The 20,529-nt window shown below is 41.7% G+C and overlaps 1 protein-coding gene across 2 annotated transcripts in view; it reads right to left on the bottom strand.

The window, feature by feature from the left end:
* Window positions 1-20,529, bottom strand: part of PATL1 (PAT1 homolog 1, processing body mRNA decay factor) — a 28,928-nt gene continuing 8,399 nt past the window's right edge. The window contains exons 6-19 of one of the 2 annotated variants that reach the window (XM_047775647.1): window positions 19,669-19,770; window positions 19,128-19,217; window positions 18,423-18,643; window positions 17,108-17,197; window positions 14,102-14,282; window positions 13,469-13,592; window positions 12,218-12,315; window positions 11,568-11,627; window positions 10,432-10,580; window positions 8,947-9,106; window positions 4,606-4,761; window positions 2,218-2,309; window positions 1,976-2,125; window positions 1-1,665 (exon numbers count right to left, since the gene is read on the bottom strand). In XM_047775647.1, coding sequence (XP_047631603.1) covers window positions 1,644-1,665; window positions 1,976-2,125; window positions 2,218-2,309; window positions 4,606-4,761; window positions 8,947-9,106; window positions 10,432-10,580; window positions 11,568-11,627; window positions 12,218-12,315; window positions 13,469-13,592; window positions 14,102-14,282; window positions 17,108-17,197; window positions 18,423-18,643; window positions 19,128-19,217; window positions 19,669-19,770 — 1,695 coding nt within the window. In that variant the 3' untranslated portion in view covers window positions 1-1,643. The remainder of the gene's footprint in view (window positions 1,666-1,975; window positions 2,126-2,217; window positions 2,310-4,605; window positions 4,762-8,946; window positions 9,107-10,431; window positions 10,581-11,567; window positions 11,628-12,217; window positions 12,316-13,468; window positions 13,593-14,101; window positions 14,283-17,107; window positions 17,198-18,422; window positions 18,644-19,127; window positions 19,218-19,668; window positions 19,771-20,529) is intronic. The other variant, XM_047775648.1, reaches the window with a different exon arrangement.

The following is a 20,529-nucleotide window of genomic DNA, read 5'->3' as shown; positions in this document are numbered from 1 at the left end:
AAGTATACAATTTGTTTTTATTTACAATACCCTATAAAAATGTAAATTTAGAAACTTTAATTTTTATTAATTAGAACCAAACAAAAAAAATAAAGCACATAAAGGAAGAAATAATAACCAAGTCTTCACTTGATCAGTTGTGAAGGGAAGGGAGGAAAGGCGCAGAGTGGAAAGAGTCAGTAGCTAACCGCATGGGGAAGCTCGGCAATGCCACGGGGGAACAGCTGGTGGAGCCGGGGCTACAGAACGGGAAGAGATGGAGATGGAGACGTGACGGCTGGTTACAACGGAGGAGTTTACTGTTGTACAACACGTGTATGTGCAAAATGCTTCTTCTCTTCAAACATCATGACCCGTCCCCCTACTACATTCGAAAAGGTGAGAACAGCAGAATGTGTATCAAGGACAGTCATGTAAAGTTAATTCAGATTTCATTTCCTTGAGGGCTGTAACCACTAGGGACCAAACCCCTTAACCTGGCTGACTGCTGAACGGGAGAGGGTGAGTGGAAAGGACGATGGCAGGCTGTCCCCGCTAGAATTCAAACCCAGGCCCTGGCTGCCTGGAATGGGACCTGGGTGAGATGAAGTAGCAAGGACGGCGCTTCTGCCCACAGTGTGGAGAAGACTGAAGAGCAAGGTGGGCCGAACTTAGCTTCCATGGTTAGGTCTGGGGCTTCTACCCACGACACCAAGTAAAAACAGGGAAGAGAGAAGGAACGGCATGGCTTACTGAAGTAGTTTCAGGAAGACAGAGGAAGTGTGCAAAAGCCACACTGTGGAAGCAGGCTCTAAGTTTGGATCATCTCTGGCAATCTTCCATGTCCCTGAGGGGACAGGCTCAAGTACACTGTAGTTGTAGCAGGAAAAGGCTTAACCGTGTGCTGTTTCCACTGAGGTGGACAGAAAAAAGGAAATACAAGTGGGGGAAAAGATAAAGGACTTCTCAGCCTAGAGCTGGGCATCGGCCAATTAAGAATTCTGATTTTATTAAACGTGCTGCATACCCTATATTTATATTAAAACAAGAACCCACCAAATTCATTACAAGATGGACGAGAAACAGATTAAAAATACATCAGCTGGTTTGTGGTTAGAAAAGGGATGTGTCAACTAAATAGTTCTCAATCTAAAACTCCTTCTTTAAGGATCCTCTGGAGACCACATAAATGTATATATAGGGTGCGTGTGCATATCTATATTGATTTCTACTCAACTGGCTCTCCTATGGGCATGTTAATATGGGGCAATAAAAACAGACTGCGATAGGATGAGGGAAGGAACCCTTTGGCAGACTACAATCTATTCTGAACTGGAGTAGTGGTGGTAGGACAAAGGGAGAGATTATATTTGTGTCTCTAGGGCAAAGAAAATGCGAAATTGAGAAGAATTGAGGAAAAGTAGGACATGCAGAATTGTAACACAGAAGGTAAAAAGAAACCAGCAGAAGTATCACCCAGCCAGATCTCAGAGCAGTGGGGCAATACCTGGCACTCAGAGACAACCCTGTGAACAGGAATCGGTCCCACAAGATGCTCTGGGGAATAAGCTACCTTCCCTCCCTCATTAAAAACAACACTCCATTGGCGATGGCAGCAGTGCAGGCGGCAGCCGAGAGGAGGTACAGGACGCATGTGGAGATCTTTACCGTATCCCCTGAACTAGCCTAGGTATAAAGAGAGAGAAAGAAGACCTGTATGAATGAGTTAAAACAGAAGGCGGTCCTTTGAGTTACATCCTTGCATGAATAATTCTCATAACAAAATAGCTAAGACACTTCTACCCTTCGCATTTATTCACCGACGAGGGTTCTGCTGTACCCAGTACAGTGTTCTATAGCTAGTCGACACTCACGTATTTGATGTAAGTCTTTAAGCTCTTCCCCCAAATTCAGTTTCACGCCCCCCGACCTCCTCAACACAACTTCTCAAGTGCCAACTTCAGGGAGATGTGGAACTTTCCTGTTTCAAACTTACTGCAGTTTTGTCTCCAGCAAGTTCAGTTTCTGTCGGTCAACATAACGAGAAAAGAGGGACACTAGGTTTGTAGGTATAGAGATCGGCTTGGCCAGGGCTGCCTGGGGAATCCGCAGAAGTTCTCGGGTTGCCATGAACATCACCTCCGTCCTGACAGGGAAAACCGATAACAACAATGTGAGAAAAAGGATGAAAAATGACCTACAAGAACTTAAAATAAAAGGAACGTAGCCCAGACTGACCACTGGCTGTTTTGCGTGGATTCTGAAGCGGGGTCTGAACTCTGCAGGTCCTCCCCACGGCTCAGGATGACGAGGAGCAGTGACAGGCCAAACTACAAGAGGAGAGAGAGGGTCAGACAAGCCTGCACCGCGCTGAGGGGACCCTGGCCTTGGACGGGGAAGAGACCAACACCCTTCAGGGTGCTGCTCTGTGAAACGGCCAGAGCTGAGAGGCCGTATCTCTCTCTGGGCACGGCCACAAGCACCCTCAATGCGGCAAGGAGGTCCCCGTGCCAAGGACTCTCCCCCACCCCACCCCGAGACAGGAAGATTTTTTCCTGCCATGGATAATGTGGGGGTTTAGCTTTTCCCTATTTACTAGAACAGAAATGGATTAAAATGGAAAGTTACATGAAGACAAACTTTGATGCAGAAAATTAAAATTCATAGAATAAAAAACATTAAATAGAACTTGAATTAAGAAAAAAGGTGTTAAGGCCTGTGGGAAAACATATAAATAGAGGTAACTGGAGTGATGAGGGTATGAAGAGACAATTCCTTTAAAAAAGGACACACCTGGAGTTCCCGTTGCAGCTCAGTGGTTAACAAATCTGACTAGGAACCATGCATGAGGTTGCGGGTTCTATTCCTGGCCTCGCTCAGTGGGTTAAGGATCCTGCATTGCCATGATCTGTGGTGTAGGGCTACAGCTCCGATTAGACCCCTAGCCTGGGAATCTCCATATGCTGTGGGTGTGGCCCTAGAAAAGACAAAAAGACAAAAAAAAAAAAAAAAGGACACACCTATCTGGAAATATAAAGGCTTAGAGAAAATGTTGAGAGTGTAATTAATAAAAAGAGAGAAAGAATAAACAGATATATCCACCATATCTAGGATTATTAAAATGTAGCAACATTCTGTAGAGACTGAAGTACAGAAAGATTTGTTTCATTCAGTGAACAGTAACAGAAGGAAACAAGTAGTCTGACGGGCACAGAGTGAAAATACAAATATGGACAATTATTAGGTTAAATAGATGACTCACAGTGTTAATGGACCATAAAGAGAAGCTGGGGATATTCTGGGATTCCATCCCTCTTTTCTGAGTTCATCTCACAGAGGATAACCTTGCCTTTCCCTAAAAGTTCCCTTCATATCATTGTCAAAAAACAACAGGCTACATAATCTTTTCTGACTTCATGATTTTTTTGGATTTTAGGGCCACACCCGAGACATATGGAAGTTCCCAGGCTAGGGGTCAAATCAGAACTGCAGCTGCCAGCCTACGCCACAGAGATAGCAAAGCAGGATCCAAACCACATCTGTGACCTATACCACAGCTCACGGCAATGACGGATCCTAAACCCACCAAATGAGACCAGGGATTGAACCCGAGTCCTCATGGATACTAGTAGTTGGGTTTGTTACCACTGAGCCACGACAGGAACTCCCTCTACTACCTTCATCACAATTAAAGCTGAAAGACCAAATAACATGAAAACACATAACTAAGCACCCAGAACCCCTGTCTTAAGTTCCCCAAGGCAGCATCAGCCCTCTCAGCCTCTGAGGTACTAACTGCCTTTCGGAGCCATGCTTTTGGCAGGCTTTCGGGTGCAAGAAGAAAGAGGGCTTGGGTCTACCTTTCCCTCTGCTCTAACAGACGGTCCTCAACGAGGGCCCACTGCGAAGCCGGCATTACCCTGAACGGCTCACGGCTCTTTTCTCATCTAAGTAACAGGACGACTCTGAGGTCGACGTTATCACCTCCACTTTACACATCAGCTCAGCAAAGTGAAATCAGCTATTCAGGGTCACACACCCAGGAGGGGGAGACAAGGAGTGGAAACCTGCTCTGCCTAAAAGCTCATGCTTTTCTTCTGTATTATGCTCTCCCTGGGTCTCTGGACCTTTAATCTGATATAAATGAATCTGTTCCAGCCTTCCCTGCAGTTAGATGTGGCCCACAACTAAGACCTCGCCACTGAGGGAAAGTAGGAGTTGGTGATCAGAACTCCTGGAAAAAGTCCAAGGAAGGAGAGACAGCTACTCCACATCTTTTGGGCCTCTAACCACACCTCTTCCCTGATGCCAAGTGGAGCCCTGACATCCACAACCACTGTGGACCGTGACAGGTCACGAGTCCGGCAGCCACTGCTAAGGATGGCAAAGCAGAGAAACTGAAGGAGCCTGCTTGCCTGATACCACGGAGTCACCATACCAGATTTACTCCACATGACACAGGAAGTTCTATTTTGTTGAAACCACTGTTATTTCTAGCTGTTGTCACTACGAGCTCAATGTAACTCCTGGCTGAAGGAAAACAACTGCCACGGCAGCCCTTATTTTCACCCATTATTTACATTTAGAATCCTCATAAAGTTCATGGACACAGAAGGGCAAGACCACCTTGTTCTGGAGCACAGCAGTGAGGTGGGGGCTGGCGGGTGCTGGCGCGGCTGCACTCTGAGGTAGGTTCATTAGCTGTTGCAGAAGGCTGGTGACAGTCACTGATGGAAGATGATAGAGGAGGAGAGAGAAGGGACTCAATAAGCATGGCAGCACCTATCAAAAGGGGGAAAAAAGCACATTACATCCCGGCAACTGTTACTTCAGTCACACGCCATCAGTGGGCAGGCACGGAAGGGCACCCAGCTTATGCTCAGCTGCCCGAAGCAAGACTGACAAGTCTAGCAGACACTACTAGTGTCCTAAGAACAGTCTATGGTTTCTACTGAGAACATTTTCAACTCAATTTACATAGGAAACATCATGACTTGTGTGAACTAAAGGTGTAAATAAAATCAGTTCTCAAACCCAAACCAAGATTCATGATAAAACATTCACAAGCATTCCACAAATATTCAGAGGCTTACAATGTGCCAGGCACCATGGGCTAAAAACAAATGGTAAACAGGACAGATGCTCAGGGATCTAAAGTACAAAGGAGAAGCCATGAGTGAAGTGGCAACTTCAAAATACTGTGAGAAGCGCTCTAACATAAGAAAATTCTCAGTGCTAAAGAGTTACAGAGAAGTGTTTGCAGACTTAATTACCTTCTTTTATCTTTATAAAAGCTCAATGAGGAAATGGAGAACTAATTAATCTATTCTATGGATTATCAGAGAAGCTAAGTGATCAGAAACTCGGTGTTTGGTTACAAAGCTAGAACCAGAATCCAAGGCCATGGATCCCAGCCTGCTACTCCACTCATTCTGCTTTGCCTTAAGGTCCAGACCGGGAAGTTAAAATTCAGAGCTACCAACAAAACACTTGAAAGGAAATCAAGCCTGCCTTCAGCACTTAATGCCCCTGGTATAAAAAGTGACTTTAAACAGCATCCAAGGATGGAGAGTAGAGTCCTTGTGATCTACTACTCTAAATAAACAAAGCTTAAAAAATTAAGGCATTTTGGGAGTTCCCGTCATGGCCCAGGTAACGAACCCAACTAGTATCCATGAGGACTTGGGTTTGATCCCTGGCTTCATTCAGTGGGTTAAGGATCCAGTGTTGCTGTGAGCTGTGGTGTAGACTGCAGATGCGGCTCAGATCCTGAGTTGCTGTGGCTGGGGTATAGGACGGCAGCTACAGCTCCAATTCGACTTCTAGCCCAGGCACTTCCATATACCACGTGTGGCCCTAAAAAGACAAAAAAAACAAACAACCAAGAAAAATTAAGGCATTTTTAAACATACACTAAAGTACCAAGAACAATACAGTGAAATCGACGTATCTATAACCCAATTTCAACACCAATTCGGTCATCAACAGGCTCTTGATCTTATGAATCTATGATCCTCCCACAGCATATCATTTCATCCATAAATACTTCCATTTGTATATCTAATAAAATCTCTCAATATTATTGTACCTAAAAGAATTTAACTCCTTAATCATCATTTAGTATCTACTCCAAATTCAAATTTGTCCAACTGTCTCAAAAATGTCTTCTAGCAGCTCGTTTATTTTAATCATGATTCAAATATGATCCATACATACTGCATTTTGGCTGGTAAGGCTTTTCAAATCTGTTAACAAATCCTTTGTCACGGCCCATCTCCTTTTCTCATGACATTTATTTGTTGAAGAAACTGGGTCATTTGTCCCATACTTGGGCCCTGGCTAAAGGCACCTCTGTGGTATTCACCTAACAGGTGCCACCATCCTCTGTTTTTTTCCCCTTAAAAACTGGCAATTAGATAGAATTAGAGGTCTGATTAAGTTCAAGTGCAATGGAGGGGTCAGGGTGGTAGAGGGTGAGAAAACTTCATGGAGAGAGTTGTGTGCTTTCTACGGCTTCTGCGTCTGGTTGTTCTCCCCTGAGAGGTGTTAACAGTCGTCAGTGGGTTCGGGTGTCGTCAATCTGACCCAACTACTGTAAAGTTCCCCAGCAGCTTTCACCTAAGGCTTTTGGCACCAGTAGCGGCTGCTGCCCAGATCGACTGGGCACCAGTTATGGCCACTGCCCAGATCAACTGCTTTTCCATTAGGAGCTGTAAAATGGCAACCTTCTATTTTATCATTTCTTTTGAATTTATTAGCTGATATTCTTCTATAAAGAAAATCTATTACCGACTCTCTAGTCTCAATGGCATTTAGTTGTAATGGGGCAAGATAAATGCTTGATTCTTTTTATTTACCCATTTTCAGAATAATGAGTTGATGGCCTAGAAATCTTTGGAGATTAATATATTTTTTCATATCATTATGAACTCATTAAATATATTTACTCTATTTCAATCCACTGCTACAACTTTTCCTTCTGATGCAAATAACCCCATTCTGTTCAAAAGGAGGCCCTTTCAAGTTGGTTTGCACATCTTTTACACAGGAACTAGTAATCTTTTAGCTTCCTTGCTTTCGGACATAAGATAATCCAGGATTCTCTTGTACATTTTATGCCCGACCTGGAATCTGCCATTACTTCAAACAGATGGTATTTAGAATGCAGTCCATCACTTTTTAACACATACAGGTAGAACCTTAGCCTCTCTCTATTTAACCAAGTTTTCCTTACTACCAGGTAAGCTCCAATAAAACAGGCATCTTTGGATTCTTAATTCTCAGCACCTACAACTAGGTGCTATATTTCTAGGACATAAGCAGTGCTGGGTATAAGATGTGTTCGCTAAGTGTTTGCTGAAAGATAGAGTTCTTGATGCGGTGCAGCAGGTTAAGGATCTGGCCTTGTCGGAGTTCCTGCTGTGGCACAAGGGGACTGGCAGCATCTTGGAAGCGCTGGGACATAGGTTCGATCCCTTGCCTGGCACAGTGGGTTAAGGATCTGTCATTGCTGCAGCTGCAGCTTAGGTCATGACTGGGGCTTGGACCTAATTTCTGGTCAGGGAACTCCGTATGTCTCAGGGTGGCCCCCCCCAAAAAAAAGAAAAAAGAAAAGAATCCAGCCTTGTCTCTGCAGCAGCACAGGTTTGATCCCTGGCCTGGAACAGTGGGTTGAGGATCTGGTGTTGCCACAGGTGTGGCATAGGTGACAGCTTTGGCTTGGATTCTATCCCTGGCCCAGGAATGTCCATATGCTAAGAGTGTAGAAATTTTTTTTTTTTTGCTGAATGAATAAAGCTCTCCCAAACTTGTTTCCATTGATGAATACTTCTGTGATTGTAATGGGTGAATACCTGTCTCATTGCTTACAATTTTTTAAAACCAAAGTATAGTTGATTTTCAATGTGCCAATTTTTGCTGTATAGCAAAGTGACCCAGTCATACATACATATATATATACATACATATATATATATATATATACACACACACACATTTTTTTTGTGTGTGTGTTTATATAGGGCCGTGCCTGTGGCATATGAAGATTCCTAGGCTAGGGGTTCAAACAGGGCTGTAGCCGCTGGCCTACACTAGAGCCACAGCAATGTGGGATCTGAGCTGCGTCTGCGACCTATACCACAGCTCATGGCAACGCTGGATCCTTAACCCACTGAGTGAGGCCAGGGATCAAACCCTCGTCCTCATGGATGCTAGTCGGGTTTGTTAACCATTGAGCCACGATGGGAACTCCTACATTCTTTTTTATATACTATTCTATCATGGTTTGTCCCAAGAGATTGAGTATAGTTTCTGTTCTATCTAGTAGGACCCTACAACAATTTATATTCTGTAAGTTGTCTTCTGCTTTCTGCAATAAACTTCAGATCCTTTTAAAACTTTCCTTCAAATCATTTTTCATTCTTGAAATCTTTAAAAAAAATTACTTGTTACAACTCACTTCAATTTTTCCAAGGATGACACCTAAATGTCTCTGTATTTCTTCTGCAGATGTTAAAATATCAAGAAGAAATTCTTTCAACTCTATTATTATTTCAGAAGGAATAATTTTCAACTCTTTCAGGTTCACTCTCAAAAAATTCTACTATTCTGAATCTCACACTTAATAATACTGGTCCTTTGTGTTAACCTAATTGATTTCTTGCCTTGAACTTTTAATACTACTTTTTTTTTTTTTCTGGCCACGCCTGCAACACGTGGAAGTTCCCATGCCAGGGACCCAAGCCGCTGCAGTGGCAATACTGGATCCTTAACCTGCTGCATTACCACGGAACTTTAAGACTATACCACAGCTTCCTAACTTACGTCAAATACAATGGAATTACCACTTTCCTCATGTTTAGGAATGGTTAGACAAAACACAAAAAGGAAAAGGGGAAGGAAAAGAAATGTGGCTTCTTATCAACTGTGAAGACCCAAAGGAAAGATGTCCCACACATGGTGGATCACCTCATCTTGTGCATCCTTCTTGATAAGGAAAGGGAGGTTCCTGGCTGTTGTCATGAGAATGTCAGCGGCTTGCTCTGTGGAAAGGAAAGGAAGAATACGGGCAACCATTCTCTTCCCTTTTCGGATACACATGATCTGTACAAAGTGGTCATCGCTTGGCCTGCAGCAGAAGGAAAATGCTAACTTAGCAAGAACAGTGTAAAAAATCCCCCTTTTCCTTTTATATGTTACTGATGAATACACTGCATTTATTTTCACTTCACAATTGTCTGTACTACAGAGCAGTGAGAATTATTTCTCCAGCTCGCAACCAAATAACAAAAATAATTTTTCAGGTTTCACAAATACTGAAAATCATTTCAAAAACTGTATCAAAAAAAAAAACTTGATCAAACTATATGCATTAATTTCCTTTATTAACTTTTAGGTAGCTACACAAATAACATGGTTTTACAACAGCAAAATCTGAAAATATACGTAAGAAAAAAAGGAAATAATATTTCAAATCTGAGTTAATTACCATTTAACCATTTTGAAGACATTTTTACTATGTACTGTATAGTTTTATCTTTATTTAAAAAGAGTCCACATAATTCACATGGCTTTGTTACTTGATTTCTTTTTGTGTTTTTTTACTTGACTTTTTTCACTCAAGAAATTCTTGTAAACCCTTTTCTATGACGTAAATGATACTTTAACTACACACATTTTAATGGCTACATAACACTCAAATTTACGGATAAATTCAAATTTTTTCAACAAGTTCCCTGTCAGCCCAACACTAGGAAAGGTGTGTTAACAAGAAGGTGCTTTTTTTTAATGTTCTGTTTTGTCTATGTGCTGCTGGCTCAGAAGAATCATCAGTTCTCTTCCATGGGCAAACAGAAGAGAAGTGGTTAGGAGACACAGTTCTTTTCCAATCATTAAATATTTGGGATTTATAGGGCATTTACCATTAACAAAATTCTGTTCCAGATACTGGGTGGGAGAGAAATGACAGAGATACAGAGAAGTTGTTATATTAAGGAGCTCAGTCTCCACTGGAAGACTGACTGGTTTCCATGGGAAATAACTGTTACATGGAAATCCCAAGGAGGTATAAATACACTTTCCATCTTAGTAGGAAAGAAAACACATAAAGATGTTCATGTTATTATGAACATTAATAAACATAAGCAAGATACACTCTGTACGTTCAACAACAGAACCAAAATAATGTTCTCCCCTGCATCTCCAGCACCTAGCACAGGTCCCAGGAGATACTGAATAGGTACCTGCTGAATACGTGAATTCAGGGTAAGATTTTTTTTTTCCTGGCTGGAAGGAATTATGCAATGTTTTATATGAGGTGGCACTTGAGTCAGGCCAAAGGAAAGACTGTGACTGCACTAAGATAAGAAAGGGGATCCAAAGGGTCGAAGGTATAAAGCTGGGAGGAAGGGGTTCAGGTAATCTCATATTTTCACCAAAGTGCACCCCTCTTACCTCTCTTGTCCAGGCAATTTCCCCCTTAAGTTGTCATACATGCTACAAATTTTGTGCTTTCTCTCATCCATCAGGGCAGGTCTATCTTCTTCTAGACTTAGGAGGTAACGCCTTTCATAATCCTCCACATCAAGGAGTAAACTGTAGGTCTAAGTGAGAGACAAAGCAGACCTCAGCAAGCGAGGTTGGGATCACAGAGTATTAGATAAACAACTTCAGTTTAGAATTCCCAGATAAAGGCAAAAGAGCGAAAACTTATTGTACTTAAGACTAAGAGCTAAAAAGGGGCTCTTTCAAATCCAGAAAAACAGTAAAATAACTTAAAACCGTCTTCAAACATCCTCTGTCTCTCCTTGACCTCTAATCCGGAAGCTCCCAGCTGCAACAACAGCACTGTGCCATAAACAATCTGGAACACTGCTCCCGGTGATGTCTCATGTTTATAAAATGGTAGGAGTTAATTTTACTCCTGGGCACCAGGCACTCCTCTGAGCACGTTCTGAGTGCTCATTTACTGAGTACTCACCACAGCCCAGTGAGAATTACTTCATTTTCATTTCATTTCACAGATGGAGAAACTGAGGATAGCACAGGAAGGTTACAACTTGTCTCAAGTCACAGATTCAGTGAGAAATGGAAAAGACATGATTTGAGCCCGTTTCCAGAGTCTGTGCTCTTAACCCCTATGCTCTGTGGTCCTGAAACATGGTATCTGTGTTTCACAAGCTGTCTATATACTAACTCATTTTCCTTAGTGCCTAGGACAGTGGCCAGTACTCAGGGAAATGTCCAATAAATACATGTGAACTGACTTAATGGACTCAATTAAGTTATAAGCAGAATAGCGTCATTTTAAAATTCTCATTCCCCCCTCCCCAAAACACCCAGCTGTTAACTGAACAAACTTGGACAAAAAATCAGTACTTCTAACTAACTGCAGTGTTTTTTCCATTAGGTCACAGAAGCATACCACATTCTATTCTAGCGTGAGCTATTCACAACAAGCACTTTACACAAATACATCCATTAACTGAAATCACAGAACACTGACTGTTCACTTTTCCACTTGTTGTGCACACAAAGATTTGACAGTTCCTTATCTGAAATCAACTATAGCAAGAAATTCTAAAACTTACTTTCTCAATTATGACAAGGGTTTTTCGTCTTTTGTCCCGAACCTGTTTTTCTTTTGTCTCCTAAAAAAAAGACAAGACTAATCAATATGGACTCTTTATCCATGTTAGAAATAATTTAATGAGTGTTGCAAGTGTAATTTCATTTGTGACAATAGTTTGAGAATCTTTTTTTTAATGATTTTTATTTTTTTCCATTATAGTTGGTTTACCGCATTCTGTCAATTGAGAATCTTGACTTTGAAAATTGATAATCTAAAACAAAACTAATGTGGACAAAGGTTAGAGAATTGCCTAAATCAATCCATATAAACTATTAAACTGAATTCATACATAGGTAAAGATAACTGCAGAATGCAGAAGATAAAGATATCACAGGAAAATTATAAAACACATAGAAAATAGTAATTTTAAAAACTGGAGTAAATAGCTGATGCTGTCTGCAGCTAGAGTTACCCAGTTCAAAGACTCCCGGATGCCTTTGGAATGAAGGTGTTAGCACATCTCTGGAAACCCAGCACACCATGACGTGCCTAGGAAAGCTCCAGGTCAGACTATGAACACTCCACTATGCCTGATTCCAATCCAGTGACCCTCAAACAAGCAGTGATGACCCAGACTTTTTTTAAACACACAATTCTGTAGAAACTTACATCATCCTCACTCCGAGATGTCACAACAGCATCAATCATTTTTCGAGGGTTATTCACACTAGAGACAGTTAGCTTTCCCAAAGAGCCCTCAAACTGCACTGCAAGGACAAAAAAAATTCCAACAAATAAAAATTCAGCAATGCAGGCAGGCAGCTTTCAAAGATCTTTATATTCACTACTCTTTACTCAGAGCATAACAACTACTACAAAAATTGATGCATTATCTAAAGCAATCTCTTATTTAAATCTGTCCTTTCCCATTTTTTTTTTTTTTTGGTTGCAATAATAAATAAAAATCCGAGAGTTCCCTTTGTGGCTCAGTGGTAATGAACCCGACTAGGATCCATGAGGATGTGGGTTCAATCCCTGGCCTTGCTCAGTGGGTTAAGGATCTGGTGTTGCCATGAGCTGTGGCATAGGTTACAGACAAGGCTCAGACCTGTCGTTGCATTGCTGTGGCTGTGGCGTAGGCTGGCAGATGACCTTGGCCCAGAAACTTCCATGTGCCGCAGGCACGTCCCTAAAAAGACAAAAGAAACAAAACATGACAAATATCCTAAGTACATCCCCCTTATCTATTTTACAAATACTAGAAATTATCACAGGTTTAAAAGTCATGGACTCTGGGAGATCCCCCCATGGTGCAGTGGGCTTGTCTCTATGGAAGTGCTGTTCGAGCCCCTGGCCAGCGCAGGAGGTTAAAGATCCAGCGTTGCCATAGCTGTGGTATAGGTCGCAGATGCATCTTGGATTAGATCCCTGGCCTAGGAACTTCCATATGCCACCCATGCACGCAGCAAAAAAAAAAAGAAAAGAAAAGAAAAAGTCTTGGACTCTTAGTAAAGGATCTAAAAGCCATCTGTCAAACCATTCATTTCATGCTTGATTAACACTGACCCCTGCATTTGCCAAGGACAACGGTACTAAGTCAATCAGTTTCAAACATCTCTATCTAATCATCTATACAGTTATTTACAGTTGTCTGTCCACACCCATGCCACAGCAGTGACTTGGGCCCCTACTGTGCCACAAGGGAACTCTCTTTTTTTGCGTTGCACCTGGGGTATGTGGAAGTTCCTGGGCCAGGGATCAAATGTGTGCCACGGTTGTGACCTACGCTTCTGCTACGGCAAAGCTGGACCATTACGAACCCTCTGCTCCACAGAGGAACTTCCTACACAGTTATTTTTATTTTATCCTACCAGCACCATGTCACGTTTTTCAATTTTGGGCATGAGGATGGGACCTTACCTGGCTTATAGGCATGCTCCAGCTTGGCCACCTGAGGAGTAATGAGCTTGGTGCGCTCCTTTTTAGGGCCATCACCTTGCACTTCTTCAGCAGCTGAGAGTTTCTCCAGTTTTTCAAAGTAATTCTACCACATGAGAAAATGATTTTAGTTGCAACAAACACAGAATATGGCTGCTCTTTATCACTAAATAATTAATTTATACTAGTGGCAGCACCACCACCTTGTACTCTATAAATGTACTGATCTTTTGTTTTTGTTAGATTGCAATGAATTTACTTTATTAAAAAATCTGAGCTTTCAAAATAATCATCAATGGAAATATCTTTAAAGTCAGACTGTCAATATTCTTAATCGAAGGGACCAGATGGCTGATGCCAAAGAGGTCTGAAAATACTGGTCTGAGAGCCTCTACATGGAAGAAGTAAAAGGTGTATATGCAAACATTTTAGTGAATAGTGTGAGAGTCTCCAGTTTGAAAAGAGGACAGAATTTGCTCAGTCACTTCTTGCCTACTTGAAGACTACCTCAAAAAAAAAAATCCTATCAATATTAATTCTATCAATATTTAAATGAGTGCCTTCACCAGGGCAAGAGACTAAACTGCTATCCTCAAAACTGGCAAGAGAATTTACCTGGTAATAAAAATCATCCAGGTAGGGGTCAGTGCTTTGCAGCTGCATCATCTGGATTTTGGAGACCCAATCCTTTTCTCGCTGTAACATGAGATTGGCATATGGATCCTTTCGGAGGTGATCTTGATGACTGCTCCGGTGACTTCCTCTATCTCCTGCACCATTGAGACTGCGATGCTGACTGAAAAAGAAATACATGCCACATTCACTCCAAGTGGATACATGAATTATGCCCTATAACACAAACCAGGCCAGTTAAAAAAAAGATTTCCCTTACTTCTGTTAAAAGAGAAGTGGAAAAGAGAAATTCCTGCTATGGTACAGTGGGTTAAAAATCTGACTGTAGGAGTTCCTGTAGTGGCGCAGTGGTTTACGGATCCAACTAGGAACCATGAGGTTGCGGATTTGATCTCTGGCCTTGCTCATTGGGTTAAGGATCCGGCGCTGCCGTGAGCTGTGGTGTAGGTTGCAGACGCGGCTCGGATCCTGCGTTGCTGTGGCTCTGGCGTAGGCCAGTGGCTACAGCTCCGATTCGACCCCTAGCCTGGGAACCTCCATATGCCGCGGGAGCGGCCCAAAGAAAATAGCAAAAAGACAAAAAAAAAAAAATCTGACTGTAATGGCTCCAGCTGCTGAGGAGGCCTGGGTTCTATTCCTAGCCTGGCAGAGTGGGTTAAAGAATCTTGTGTTGGAGCTCATTGTGGCTCAGCAGTAATGGACCTGACTAGTATCTATGAAGTTGTGGGTTTGATCCCTGGCCCTGCTCAGTGGGTTAAGAATCTGGTGTGGCTGTGGCATGGGCCAGCAGCTGAAGTTCTGCTTCGACCCCTAGCCTGGGAATTTTCATGTCGTGGGTGCAGCCCTAAAAAGCCAAAACAAAGGAACAAACAAAAAACCTTACTGAAAATCATGACATACTTCAAACATATAAAAGATCAGCAAACACTATTATTAAAAGCATCTATTTACTCACCATTTAGACTTAATAAAAAAATTTTACTTGATCAAATTTGTTTCAGATTTTTAAAAAGTAGTATTAGCAGTACAGTGTTACGTTGAAGGCCCGTCTATACTACGCTGGATCCTGGTTTCCAGCTCCCCTTCCTTCTTATAGGAACCACTATCCTGATTTTGGTGTGTGTCCAAAATGTTTTTATGCTTTTATTGTATCTCTACCTTTAAATATTATACAGTATTATTCTATTTTATATAAATGGTACTAGACACACAATTCTGCTCCTTGCTTCTTACTCAACATTATGTTTTTCATATTTAACCATGTTGACAATATACTCAGGTATATACTGAAAAGTAGAACTGCTAGGATGAACTACAGCCATGTTATCAACCTTATTATTTATTGCCTACACTCTCCACTCCTGCCAATTAATGAGTGTTGAGATGCTTCCGCTTCTGTCTGCCTCATGACGTAAAATGGTTATCTAATGTCCATCTGTAGGCCTCCTACTACAAGCGAGCCTGAAAATCTTTTCATTTTTATGAGCCATGTAGGGTTCTTCTATTGAAAACTGCATGTTTGTGTTTGAAGTCTTTTTTCATAGAGAAGTTGAATGTATCTTTACAACTTTATCAAAAATTTGATATTTTAAGAGCTTTATTTAGTGTAACTGACATACAAAGAACTGCATATAGTGTGTACAAATATTAAGTTCGTACATATATAAATTCTTACAACACCATCACCATAAACAAAGCAACAGTTGTATCTCAACACCTACTCCTTGCGTCCCTTTTTTTTTTTTTTAGTGGTAAGAACATAGCATGAGATCTAGTCTCTTAAATTCTGAAGTGTACAATGCCATTATTGTTAACTGCAGGCACTGGAAACTTCATATTTTAACAGTCAAATGTACTATACTATTCCTTTCCCTTATGGTTTGTACTTTTTAAGAACCAACATTGATTTTTCTTTTCCCCTGCAAAAAATATTCTGAAACGTTTTTGAAAGAAAAAAGTACACACGTAGAACCATAAAAATGGAAGGCTGAAAAAAACCTCAAAGTAATGTTTAATTCTCTTGTTTTACATATAAGAATGATAGAATATGAGTTCCTGTCATGGCTCAGTGGTTAACGAATTCGACTAGGAACCATGAGGTTGAGGGTTCGATCCCTGGCCTTGCTCAGTGGGTTAAGGATCCGGCGTTGCCGTGAGCTGTGGTGTAGGTCGCAGACATGGCTCTGATCCCAAGTTTCTGTGGCCATGGCGTAGGCCTGTGGCGACAGTTCCAATTAGACCCCTAGCCTGGGAACCTCCATATGCCGTGAGAGTGGCCCTAGAAAAGGCAAAAAGACAAAAAAAAAAAAAAAATATATATATATATAAACTCCATGAAGGCAGGGGTTTGACATGTCTTGTTCTTCTTTCAGTCCTCCAAACCAACCACACCCAGCTGGTACACAGCTGGGGCCACACATACAACAATACTTGAATAAGGATTAAATAATTCTAATTATTAAGATTTTAATTTGTTGAAATAACGAGCGCCTGCTGGCTTTACCTAAGACCTAAATGTAATGCTAGAGACTATACTTCAAGATTATCTCAGAACTGAGATGGTAAAAAAAAGGTAGTTAAAAGTATGGTAAGAACTTGGTAGGGAGTGAATATAAAATGTTGACCCCCCCAAATCAGATATAAACTATATGTTAGAATTATAGTAACTTGGATATGAATTGATAAGCTCTCATGGTTGAAAGCTTGTTCATCAAAAACTTAAAACCACAGCATGCATGATCTGATTTGATCAATTAACTAGCTCAACACTAATCAATTTACTTAAAAAGTAAACTAAATCCATCAAAGCTAAAAGCTAAATTAAGAAACCACTGGAGTTCCCACATGACACAGCATGTTAAGGATTCGGCATTGTCCCTGCTGTGGTGCATGGGTTCGATCCCTGGCCTGGGTGTTTTCATATGCCATGGGCACAGCCAAAAAAAAAAAAAAAGAAAGTGCAAAGGAAGGAGTAGGATAAGTACTTACTTTCTATTCTGTTGCTGCCTCTGATGTAAGAGTCGACGGTGCTGTGGATGAAGGTGAGTTGTGTCTGGTCTAAACATTGGGGCCTGAGATCTAAGAAAAAAGGAAAAAGATGTTCAGTTCTGTCATCCTGGTGACCTGAAGTTTTAAAGAATGTGGCTATGTTATACGGTTTACCCAAGGGAATGTCAAAGAATATTCTAAGGGGATCTTTCAGAAGGAAGACACAGCAGTATTTTTGTTTCCCACAAAAGGCAATTCTCAATTCCTAAGAGGACAATCACAAAATTTGAGTGTATCACCAGTAAAGCAGTTTAATTCTTTTTCTTTTTGCTGCTGTTAAAGAGAAGTTTCTAAATATATCTAATTTACTTAGTTTCAACCATTTGGGAACAACATTGAAAAGATGTGTGATGATTAATTTTTTAGCAACTTGGCTAAGCTACCCAGTTGTTTGGAAACCAAGCATCTAGATATCATAGTAAAGGTATTTTATAGATGCAATTAACATTTACAATTTAGTTGACTTTAAGAAAAAAAAGAGACGACCTGTGATAATGTGGGTAGGCCTGCCCAATCAGTTGAAGGCCTTAGGAGAAAAAGGTTTCCCAGAGAAGGAATTTTGCCTTAAGAATGGGACATAGAAGTCCTGAGTTTCCAGCCTGCCCACCTGGCCAACAAATTCAGACTCAAGACTGCAACTTCAGCTCATAACCGAATGTCCAGTCTGTGGGCCTGCACTGCGAATTCTGGACTTGACAACCATACAATCACATAAGCCAATCCTTTAATTTCTTTTTTTTAAAAAATTATTTATCTGTATCCTAGTGGTTCTGCTTCTCTGGAGAACCCCGATAAAACATGGTATGTAACAAAACGCAATTCCACTGAAGCAGAAACTTAAACCCCTCTTGTTATAAAATCACAGTGGAAGCAAGCAACTAACTAGCACTGAGATTAGCTGACAACTCAGCATCCTTATTGCTCTTCCTTAGTACAAGATAATACTTGTTAGGTGATAAGCCTTATGTAAGTGTTTTTGTAAAATGGGCAAGTGAGACTTAAGATACTTCAGAAGAAATAAAAAGGGTGATTAACTAGTAATGTGCAAATGTACAGAGGAAGCATGTACACAGGAAGGGAAATGTGATTCCTAAGAAAGGCTGTCAAATATTTCCCTGTTTGGCAACTTGAGGATCAAATAACATCTCAAAATGTATCATTTGAAAATCAAGAGACTTCTACATTCTATCACTGAATATTTAATAAGCAAGAGCCTTAGCTGACAATGATAAGCAAGAGCATTTCTTTTGTATACCTTAGGTTTTGCAGGTGAGGTCCTGGGCCAGGGGGGTGCTGCTGAGGAGGAGGTGGTGTAGCAGGGGGTGGAGCACTAAAGAAGGCACGGAAGCCTGGTGCTGGGGGAAGCATCTGCCCAACTCGCCCTTGCAGCAACTTGGGATTCATGGCAGCAAGTGGACTGCCAACAAATCCAGGGACCCGTGCAAACTGGCTGGGAGACATCCGTCCAGGCTGTAGCTACAGAGAGGGACAGTTGATTTAGTTAATCAGCAAGTCCCTTTGTTTTACTGACAGAAGAGTGAATACTGCTTCCATCAACAACTTTGAGAAAGAAAGGAAAAAAAAACAGGATTTTGTGCATGGTGCAGAGGAGATGAATCCAACTAGCAACCATAAGGTTTCGGGTTCAATCCCTGGCCTTGTTCAGAGGGTTAAGGATCCGGCGTTGCCGTGAGCTATGGTGTAGGTCACAGAGGTGGCTCGGATCCTGAGTTGCTGTGGCTCTGGTGCAGGCCGGCAGCTGAAGCTCTCTGATTGGCCCCCAGCCTGGGAGCCTCCATATGCCACAGGTGCAGCCCACAAAAAGAAAAAAGGGGGGGGAAAAAAAGGAAAAAATAAGAGGCAGTAGTGACTGATTAACAGCAAAAAGGGGGGGATGTCAGCTAGTGAAATGCAGGAAAGTAAGTAAGATCTTTACGGCTTGAGCTAATCCTAGGCTTACCTGTGCTCCTCCAAGAAGCTGTGCTCTCTGGAGAGGGCTAAGAACAGGAGGAACACTAGGAGGGAAAGGGTGACCCAGTAGGGAAGAATTCTGAAAAAAAGAAAAAATTCTATTCATACCGTGAAAACAGATAAATAAATATATATTCAACAGAAATGCAGAATAAACTTGGACAGAAAAACTCCCAAACCGTAGAGCTGAGCTGTGCTAGAGTTGAGGTGTGCACTGAAGGAATACAGAGAGTAATGTGAGAAGTTGTGAAGCATTATGATCATTTAACATGAAAAAGAAAGCAGTGTAATGAGGGACTGTAATAGCAGGAAACCAGCCTATCATGTCAAGTTTAGATTTTTAAAGATAAAGCGTTGAAGTAAGAAATAGCTGAACATGAGGAACTGTCTTCTGACCTGGGGATTATGAGATCCAGAAGCCAAGTATGGAGAGTATAAAAAAACACATGTAATTTAGGAGATGTCTACACACCAGGCAGCGATCAGAAAATATGCACCGCACGTTTTCGTTAGGTTGTAAAGCGACATACCGGGACACTGCAGAGCTGGTTTGGAGACATCCTCTCGCCATAGGGAGCAGGATAACGTGGTGGTATTGGGGGCCGAACATGGACAGGCTTCGGACACAGAATCTATCGGGACAAACATATATACAGCTACACTCAATGAGGTCAGTTTTTTTTCTACCTACACTCCCTCCCCTCAAGTACTGATAGAGACACAGAACTCAATGCAAAGCCCTACTTCCAAGCAAACTGCTGTGGCTGTGGTTCACATACAGGACCTTTGGTTACTTCCTCTCACAAATATCAAGCAACGTGCCACCTTTAACTGAGGAAGATTTAGCTAATTCTCCAGTTATCCCCACCCTTCCATGCTAGCTGAGGGAGGTACCAGCAGATATTCTGACTTTCGAATTCTCTCCAAGAGGATATATTTTGTAGCAGTGAGGGAGATGGAATGATAAGAAAGCTGGAGGATTAACTAAGTCCTATTCTGAAGCCCCTGTGATATGGCCGCCATGCTCAGCTCTTTCGTGTACATCGTGACTCCACCATTTCATAGGGAATTGAGCCTAACTGGGCCATACCAATACCACCCTCCCCCCATACCTTCCAAATTGGCCTTCCTTTTCAGCTGCTGGTTTCAGGTGGAGGAAAGTCTATGGAACAGGACTGCACAGGCTCTAGGGAAAGCAGGGATATCTTAAAGGTAAAAAGGGATGTGGACAGTGCTGTGTGTTCCCACTCCCCCCAGCTTTCAGTTACCTCTCTGTAAACGTTTTGGGCAGCCAGCAAAACACTTAAAAGGCTATTTACACTAAATGTGGTTAACTACCCCTTTTCTCCCCCAATTAAAAGGCAGCAGCAACAGGAGCAGCACCAGCAAAT

Source organism: Phacochoerus africanus, chromosome 4 (genome assembly GCF_016906955.1).
Source record: "Phacochoerus africanus isolate WHEZ1 chromosome 4, ROS_Pafr_v1, whole genome shotgun sequence".
Lineage (NCBI taxonomy): Eukaryota > Metazoa > Chordata > Mammalia > Artiodactyla > Suidae > Phacochoerus > Phacochoerus africanus.
Note: the sequence above shows the minus strand (reverse complement) of the source record. Positions and strands in the feature narration are given on the sequence as shown.